The following is an 8,920-nucleotide window of genomic DNA, read 5'->3' on the forward strand; positions in this document are numbered from 1 at the left end:
CCATTTTAGTAGGCTGATTTATCATTCACCACCACCCAGTGGAGGAGCTTTCGTGCAGTCTTCATTCAGTATACTTTCAGTGTAGATTTCTCATTGCGCTCAATCCATTTAGGGTTTGTATGTACTAGGTTCTTCTAGTGGTTATTCTGGTTCATAGGGTCTGACTTAGGTCCCGTAGTCATTTTTGGTCAGAGGTCATTATTAGTGTGGAGAGTTTGGGCATGTCAGGAAATACTACCCCCGTCTCCACAGAGGTTCAGGGCAGCAAGGAGGACAGACTATGATTCTTGCGCCGGTTGCTATACCACCCGCTCAGCCAGCTCGGGGTGGAGGTCATCCAGGAAGTGGTCATCCTAGAGAGATAGCTCAGTCTAGTGGAGGTCAGGCTAGATGCTATGCTTTTCAAGGGAGGAGCGAGGTTGTTGCTTCTGATGCATTGATTACAGGTATTGTTTCTATGATCCACAAGGATGCTTCCGTATTGTTTGACCCTAGTTCTACTTATTCATATATGTCATCATACTTTGTTTCTTGTCTGGATGTGCCTCATGACTCTCTTGATGCTCATGTGTATGTGTCTACACCTGTTGGTGATTTTATTATGGTGGATCGGGTTTATTGGTCTTTTGTGGTCACTATTTGTGGTTTAGAGGTGAGAGTTGACTTTCTATTATTAGATTTGGTGGATTTTGATGTGATATTAGGTATGGATTGGTTATCTCCGTAACATGTTATTCTTTATTGTCACACTAAGACTGTAACGTTGGCAATGCCAGTGTTGCTGAAGTTGGAGTGTAAGGGTTCTTTTGGTTGCACACCTAGTAGAGTGATTTCATTCATGAAGGCTCAGCGGATGGTTGAGAAGGGATGTTTTTTTTCAAAAATGTTAGTACTGACACTCCTACTGTTGAGTCAGTTCCAGTAATGAGGGAGTTTCGTAATGTGTTTCCTGTAGACCTATCGGGTGTGCCACCCACTAGGGATATTGATTTCGGTATTGAGTTGGCACCAGTCACTCAACCTATTTCTATTCCTCCGTATCGTATGGCTCCTGCTGAGTTAAAGGAATCGAAGGAGCAGTTACACGAGTTGTTGGATAAGGGGTTCATCAGGACTAGTGTCACCTTGGGGTGCACCAATATTGTTTGTTAAGAAAAGAGATAGGTCTTTGAGAATGTGTATTGACTATAGGCAATTAACAAGGTCACCATCAAGAACAAGCATCCATTTCCACGCATTGGTGATTTATTTTACCAGCTTCAGGGTGTCAGGGTGTTGTCGAAGATTTCCATGAGATCGGGGTATCACCAGTTGAAGATCAAGGCTTTGGACATCCCTGAAACTATTTTCCGGACTCGTTATGGGCATTATGAGTTTTTGGTGATGTAATTTGGGTTGAATAATACCGCAGCAACTTTCATGCATTTGATTCTTTGGTCATTGTGTTCATTCATGATATATTGGTGTATTCCCGTAGTAGGGAGGAGCATGAGCAGCATTTGAGGATTGTGCTCCAGACTTTGAAAGAGAAGAAGTTGTATGCTAAGTTCTCCAAGTGTGAGTTTAAGTTGTACTAGGTGGCATTCTTGGATCATGTGGTATCTAATGATGGCATCAAGGTGGACCCGAAGAAGATTGAGGCAGTTCAGAGTTGGCCAAAAACTTCTACTGCTACGGAGATCAGGAGCTCATTGGGTTTTGTTCGTTACTACTGTGTTGCAGCCCCATTGACTAATTTGACTCAGAAGGGTGGTTCATTCAGTTGGTTGGCTGAGTGCGGGGAGAGCTTTCAAAATCTCAAGACAGCTTTGACTACAACTCCATTATTGGTTATTCCTTCAGGATCGGGCCCTATACGGTATATAGTGATACTTAACGGGTTTCCATTGGGTGTGTGTTAATGCATGACGGTAGGGTGATTGCCTACGCATCATGATAGTGAAAGCCCCAGGAGAAGAACTACTTGGTGCATGATTAGGAGTTAGCAGCTATTGTACACGCACTCAAGATTTTGAGGCATTACTTTTATGACGTATTTTTGTGAGGTGTGTATGGATCATTGGAGTATCCAACATCTGTTTAAATAGAAAGTCTTGAATTTAAGGCAGCGGTGTTACACCCCACACTCTTTATCCACTCATGAAGTTGAAATATTGACAAGTTTGCCCTTTAGTGCAGCCAATCATGCCATAGTAACAGACAATAAGGTGATTACATTTCATCGTATTTGCGTCAGCTATCCCACCGGGTGCAAAGGACGGGGCGTGGCAACCCATTTGGCACGTGGGGCGGTGGAGTTTCTAGACTGAATATAAAAGCAGCACAACTTTCTCTTTTTTGAGGATATACAACATTATCAGGTTTAGTACCCAAAATGCTCTCAAGTTTACTAAGAATTTCCTATATGGTTTGGGGCTAGAATAAAAACCTAAAAGGGCTTGTGATCATCACTGTACAATCTATTTTCTCGTGGGACTGATTTTGGAGACTTCATTAGAAGTAAAGATAATCACTATAGAAGTGGAGGATTAAGGAAGCGTAGGTAGTTCCTCGAAAAGGTATATAAGGCAGCCTCTTTCCTTGGCATGACTTGATATAAGCGCTTCTTTCCAAGTGATCCTATGTTTTATGCCTTAATTAGTCTAAGTCTTTCTTGAAACATTGTTCATGTTATTGTATGTTCTTTACCTGTGGCATTTTCTTGTTCCGTCTAAGATGCTTCCGGATAATATCTTGAGGTTGTAAATATGGTTCATTCTGAGTTTAACTTTGATATCTCTTATATTTGACCTTGAATTGTACTTTTATATATGTGTATCTATATTACTTAACCGATCCCCCGATGAGACCGGGTACGGAATGATGTGCTAGGCGATATCACCGATCTCCTATGAGGCTGGGTACAGAATCATGTAATATGAAACATTATCGAGTCCTCCTAGGCCGGGTACGATGTGATGAAGACATAAAACCTTACTGAGTCCTCTTCAAGGTCGGGTACGATACGAGATGACATGCCCCAAAGAGTGGCGGAATGACATTGCATTATATTAAATATTTAATGCATAGCTGCAATGAATGGCTTGATTTTTATAAAACATGCATACATTCATGATTCATGATTCATGATTACTGCAGTGTGGTGCACACCCCCAGTATTGATGTATATAAATATTGATCATGACTCTATTGGCAACAATTATGTATGTATGTGTTTTTGTGTGTGTGTGTGTATATGTGTGTATGTGTGTGTGTATATATATATATATATATATATGAAAAATTATAAGATTGCTTCCACAATCAATTATTAATATTTATGAATTGGTACTATATTGGGAGGCCTGGTCCGCCCTGATCCCTAAAGAAATATGTAAGAATGAATGTTGGTTAGCACAGGCCCTTGGGCGTCGTGTGTCGATCTCACCTCCCGAGGTTTGGGTATGCCAAACTTGGTATCAGAGTAGGTTTGTCCTAGGGAGTCTGCAAGCCATATCTAGTAAAGTCTTGTTTATGGGTATGTCGTGCACCATACTTATAAATAAGAGGCTACCGGATATTTAGGATGGATACCTTAATTTCTTATATAGATAGTGCAATAGAGATAAGTCTCAAGTGTTTACTTCTAATCTTCAACTTGTTTATGTTCATAGTGATGCCTACTACAAGACGACAGGTTGTCATTCAAAGAATAGATGAAGAGGCAGGGGAGGATAATAGTTGGGTGCCACCTATCCATATGAATCAACGTGAACCCCACAATGAGGCTGATAGCTAGGTTTTGGGAATAACACAATTATCATCGGAATGGCATAGAGAAACTAATGTCCCCCCAATTTCTCCCCTAGTCGCTCCTGATCAGGATTTAGACATGAGAAGAGTTGTGTAGTTGTTGACTCGGTTAGTAGCCTCTCAGGCCCAGTGTCAGACCCCCGACACTTCAGATAGAGAAGTCAGTGTGAAAGTTTGGGATTTTATTTATCTAGACCCCCTGGTATTCACAAGAACATATCCAAAAAAAGATACCCAGAATTTTCTAGATCAGATGCAGCGGACTTTACGATTTATGCATACCACTGATACTGAATCCGTAGAACTTGCTTCTTATAGATTGCGGGATGTTGTTGTGACTTGCTATAAAACTTTGAAACAATCTAGGGGACCTCTTGCCCCACTAGTAGGATGGAGGGAGTTTTCAGAGGCATTTCAACAGCAATATTTTCCTGTTAAGCTCCACCGGGCCAGACAAGATAAATTTCTACGATTGGAGCAAGGTAATATGAGTGTTAGAGAGTATACTATGCAGTTTAACTCCTTGGCTAGATATGCCCCTTCTGTTTTGGCTAAGATGAGTGACAGAGTACATCAATTTATGGGTGGTCTGGGACCAGATTTGATTAATGAGTGCACCATCGCTTCTTTGAATTCGAATATGGATATTGCTCGTATTCAAGCCTATGCGCAGAACTTGGAGGATCATAAAAGGCAACAACGAGTCGCTCGAGAGCATGATCGATGCCAACATAAGAGAACTCGGTCCATGGGATACAGGAGAGTCACGAGGTGGGTTTAGACCTTCGATTCCTTGGCACCCTTATTATACGGCGACTAGTGCGACACAACAGTTCCAGGATGAGCATGGTGATCGAACCACTTATTCAGGTCAGGGTCAAAATTCCCAGTGACAGAGCTTATCATATAGTTGAGATTCTAATAAGATGAGACCCCCGATGCTGTATTATGGCCGATGTGGTAAGAACCATTTTGGGCCAAGTCGCCAAGGTTCGGATTTATGTTATTCGTGTGGACAACCAGGCCACATTATGCATTTTTTCCATATGAGAGGTGGGAGTAGTATGATGCAACCAACGGGATATGTAAAAGCTTCTTCTTCATCAGTACGCCCTTATAGGGAGGGCTCGCAAACATCCGTTTGAAGAGGTAGATGTATAGGTGGAGCATCTGGCTCAGGTGGACAACAAAATCGCATTTATGCATTGTTAGGTCGACAAGACCTAGAGTCATCACCGGATGTGGTTACAGGTATACTATTCATATTCTCCACTGATTTGTATGCTTTGAAAGATCCAAGTTCTACTTTGTCATTCATTACCCCATTTGTTGCTAGAAAATGTGATAAAGAACCTGAATTATTACGTCAGTCATTTGAAGTGTCTATGCCCATAGGTGAGTCCATGATAGTTAGGCAGGTATATCGAAGGTGTGATGTAATGATTTATGACCTCCACACCTTAGATGATTTGAATGAATTAGAGATGGTGGAATTTGATGTTATTATGGGAATGGATTGGTTGGCTTCTTGTTACGCTAATATGGATTGTTGGACAAAAGTCGTTTGCATTAATTTCATAGGATAGCCCGTCATTGAATTGAAGTGTGATTTTGCAGAACCTAAGGGAAAGTCTATTTCTTACCTTGAGGCCCGACGGATGATCTTGAACGGATGTATCTATCATTTAGTGCAAGTACAGGATGCAAAGGAAAAGCCTCCAGCCCTTCTGTCGGTCCCGGTTATTAATGAATTCCCCAATGTATTTCTTGAAGAGCTCTCAGGTATCCCTCCCGAGAGGGAAATTGAGTTCACTATCGATGTACTTCCTGATACGCAACCGATATCTATTCCCTCATAGAAGATGGCACCTGAAAAGTTGAAGGAATTAAAAACTCAATTGAAAGTTCACTATCGGTTCGTTGAGGGTGTGCATTGATTACCGAATCTAAATAAGGTAACCATTAATAACAAGTATCCACTTCCAAGGATTGATGACCTGTTTAATCAGTTGTAAGGCGCCAAGTATTTCTCAAAGATTGATATCAGATCTGGATATCATCAGTTAAGAGTCAAGGAAGAAGTTGTTCCCAAGACAGCTTTTCGGACCAGATATGGCCACTATGAATTTGTCCTTTGTCTTGACCAATGCACCAGCAACTTTTATGGATCTGATGAATCAGGTGTTCAAGCCATTTTTGGATATCCTTGTAATCGTATTCATAGATAATATTTTGGTGTATTCTCAATCCGAAGCTGAGCACGTAGAGCATTTGCGAACGGTGTTATGCATGCTCTGGGATCGTAATGTTTATGCTAAATTTTCAAAATTCGAGTTTTGGTTGAACTCAATAGCTTTTCTTGGGCACATATATCGGATGAGGGCATTAATGTCGATAATCAAAAGATCTAAGTGGTTGAGAATTATTAAAGGCCCACAACTCCTACAGAGATGCGTAGCTTCTTGGATTTAGTTGGTTATTATCGAAGGTTGGTAGAAAATTTCTCTTTTATTAATGCTCCATTGACAAGTTAACACACAAAGCAACTAAATTTCAGTGGAACAATACTTGTGAAAGGAGTTTCCAAGAGTTAAAGAATAGACTAACCTCAGCACTAGTTTTAGCTCTGCATGTTATATATTGTGATGCTTCTAGAATGGGATTGGGAAGTCTTTTGATGCAATGCATTAGAGTTATTACTTATGTTCGAGGCAAGTGAGAAAACATGAGCAGAACTACCCTACTCATGATCTTGAGTTAGCGGTTGTTATATTTGCTCTGAAAATATGGCGTCACTATTTGTATGGAGTTCATGTCGATATATTTACAGATCATAAAATTTTGCAATACATATTCAAGCAAAAAGAATTGAATATGAGACAGTGGAGATGGCTTCAATTGTTAAAAGACTACGATGTGGATATCTTGTGTCATCCCGGCAAGGCGAATGTTGTAGTTGATGCGTTAAGTCAGAAACCAATGCGTAGTTTAGGGCATGTGGAAACTGATAAATTGGAGATAACTAAAGACTTGTATCAGTTGGCCAATTTAAGTATACGATTGCTTGATACCGGCGATGGAGGAGCCGTAGTTCAGAATGCTGTCGGCTCCTCGTTAGTGGCAGAAGTAAAGGCACAACGATTTGACAATCCAGTCTTTGTAAAAATAAGAGAAATCATTCCCTTTCAGAAAAAGAAACGGTTTGGGCTGTTCAGGGATGGAGTCCTTACTTATAAGGGCCGATTGTGTGTGCCCGATGTTATGGGACTCCGAGGACAGATCATGGCAAAGGCTCACCAATCTCGCTACTCTAGTTCATCGGGGTCAACCAAGATGTATCATGATCTTCGAAAATTCTATTGGTGGAACGACTTGAAGAGGAACATTGTTGAATATGTCGCTCAGTGTCCACATTGTCAACTAGTTAAGGTTGAACACAAAAATCCAGGAGGATTGCTCAAGAATATGGAAATCCCGACCTGGAAATGGGAGATAATCAACATGGACTTTGTTACCAGATTACCACGTTCTAGCCAAAAGTTTGATTCCATATATGTTATTGTGGATAGATTCACCAAGTAAACCTATTTCCTACCTGTTAAGACTACGTTTTCATCTAAAGATTATGCTAAGTTATATATCAGGGAAATAGTTCAACTTCTTGGAATTCCAATTTCTATTATCTCGGACGGAGGTGCCCAGTTTACGGCAAACTTCTGGAGATATTTTCAAGAAGGTTTGGGTACAATAATCAGTTTTAGCACAACTTTCCATCCACAAACGGATTTCCAAGCCGAGAGCACTATTCAGATGCTCGAAGACAAGTTACGAGCTTGTGTTTTAGATTTCAAGGGAAGTTGGGAAGACCATCTACCACTCGATGAATTTTCTTACAACAACTGCTACCATGCTAGCATTCAGATGGAACTGTATGAGGCTCCGTACGGACGGAAGTGCAGATCCCCTATCGGCCGATTCGAGGTGGGCGAGACAAAGTTATTAGGTCCTGAGTTAGTGAAACGGGTTATAGAAAAGGTGGGAATGATTCAAAGTCAATTATTGACCTCTCAAAGCAGGAAAACATCCTACACAGATAACCGACGTCGAGATTTAGAGTTCGTTGTGGGAGACTACTATTCTTGAAGGTGTTCCCTATGAAAAGCATGATGAGGTTTGGCAAGAAAGGAAAACTCATCCCCCCGGGATATCGGACCATATTGGATTATGCTGAGAATCGACCAAGTGTCTTATAAGCTTGAGTTGCCCCCAAAATTGGGAGCATTGCATCAAGTATTTTATGTGTCCATGCTTCGTAAATGCTTGGGTGATCCATCCCGCGTTACACCAATTGAATATATCCAAATCACAGAGAATTTGACTTGTGAAGAAATTCTTGTGGCTATCCCAGATCATCAAGTTGTGAACTAAAGAGATGGCTTCAGTTAAAGTACTTTGGAGAAACAATAGAGGAAATGAAATGGGAAGCCGGAGAAGATATGAAGTCCAGATACCCCTATTTGTTCCATATTGTAGAAGATAATGTTGAAAATACTACAGAAGGTACAATTCAAGATACTATGGAAGATGATTGAGAAATTCTAAAATACTGACTACAATTCAACATTCGAGGACGAATGTTCCGAAGGGGGGATGATAATACACCCTGCACTCTTTGTCCACCTGTGAAGTTGAAAGATTGACAAGGTTGTCCTTTAGCACAGCCAATAAGTCGGTGCCACGCTAACGAACAAAAAGGTGATTACATTTTATCAGATTTATGCCAGCTGTCCTACGGGATGCAGTGGCCGGGATGGGGTGACCCGTTTGGCATGTGGGGTGGTAGAGTTTCTAGAATTAATATAAAAGTAGTACATCTTTCTCCTTTTTGAGGATATACAACATTACCAGGTTTAATACCCAAAATGCTCTCAAGATTTCTAATAATTTCCTACATGGTTTAGGGCTATAATCAAAATCTAACTTGGTGAAAATTTGAGTAAAAAGGCTCATGATCATCACTATACCATCTATTTTCTTGTGGGACTGATGTTGGAGACTTCTTTAGAAGTAAAGATAATCACTATATAAGTGGAGGATTCAAGAAGCGTAGGTAGTTCTTCACAAAGGT

The 8,920-nt window shown here is 40.7% G+C and overlaps 1 protein-coding gene across 1 annotated transcript; it reads left to right on the forward strand.

The window, feature by feature from the left end:
* The first annotated feature begins 280 nt into the window (after nucleotides 1-280).
* LOC138897421 (uncharacterized) lies at nucleotides 281-8,384 on the forward strand. Its single transcript, XM_070183389.1, has 9 exons — nucleotides 281-652; nucleotides 1,578-1,858; nucleotides 4,159-4,445; nucleotides 5,005-5,210; nucleotides 5,493-5,612; nucleotides 5,856-6,000; nucleotides 6,623-7,370; nucleotides 7,437-7,721; nucleotides 8,201-8,384. Exons 1-9 carry the CDS (start codon nucleotides 281-283, stop codon nucleotides 8,382-8,384), a joined length of 2,628 nt encoding a protein of 875 aa, XP_070039490.1.
* Nucleotides 8,385-8,920: the final 536 nt, after the last annotated feature.

This window comes from Nicotiana tomentosiformis, chromosome 8 (assembly GCF_000390325.3).
Source record: "Nicotiana tomentosiformis chromosome 8, ASM39032v3, whole genome shotgun sequence".
In the NCBI taxonomy this organism is placed as follows: domain Eukaryota; kingdom Viridiplantae; phylum Streptophyta; class Magnoliopsida; order Solanales; family Solanaceae; genus Nicotiana; species Nicotiana tomentosiformis.

Bases quoted from the DNA above. Each gene is read 5' to 3' on its own strand.
- LOC138897421 (XM_070183389.1), top strand. From the start codon at position 281: ATGATTCTTGCGCCGGTTGCTATACCACCCGCTCAGCCAGCTCGGGGT. The intron at 653-1,577 runs GTGAGAGTTGAC...AAGTTGTACTAG, and splicing joins TCACTATTTGTGGTTTAGAG to GTGGCATTCTTGGATCATGT. The intron at 4,446-5,004 runs GTATTCAAGCCT...ATGCATTGTTAG, and splicing joins TTCGAATATGGATATTGCTC to GTCGACAAGACCTAGAGTCA.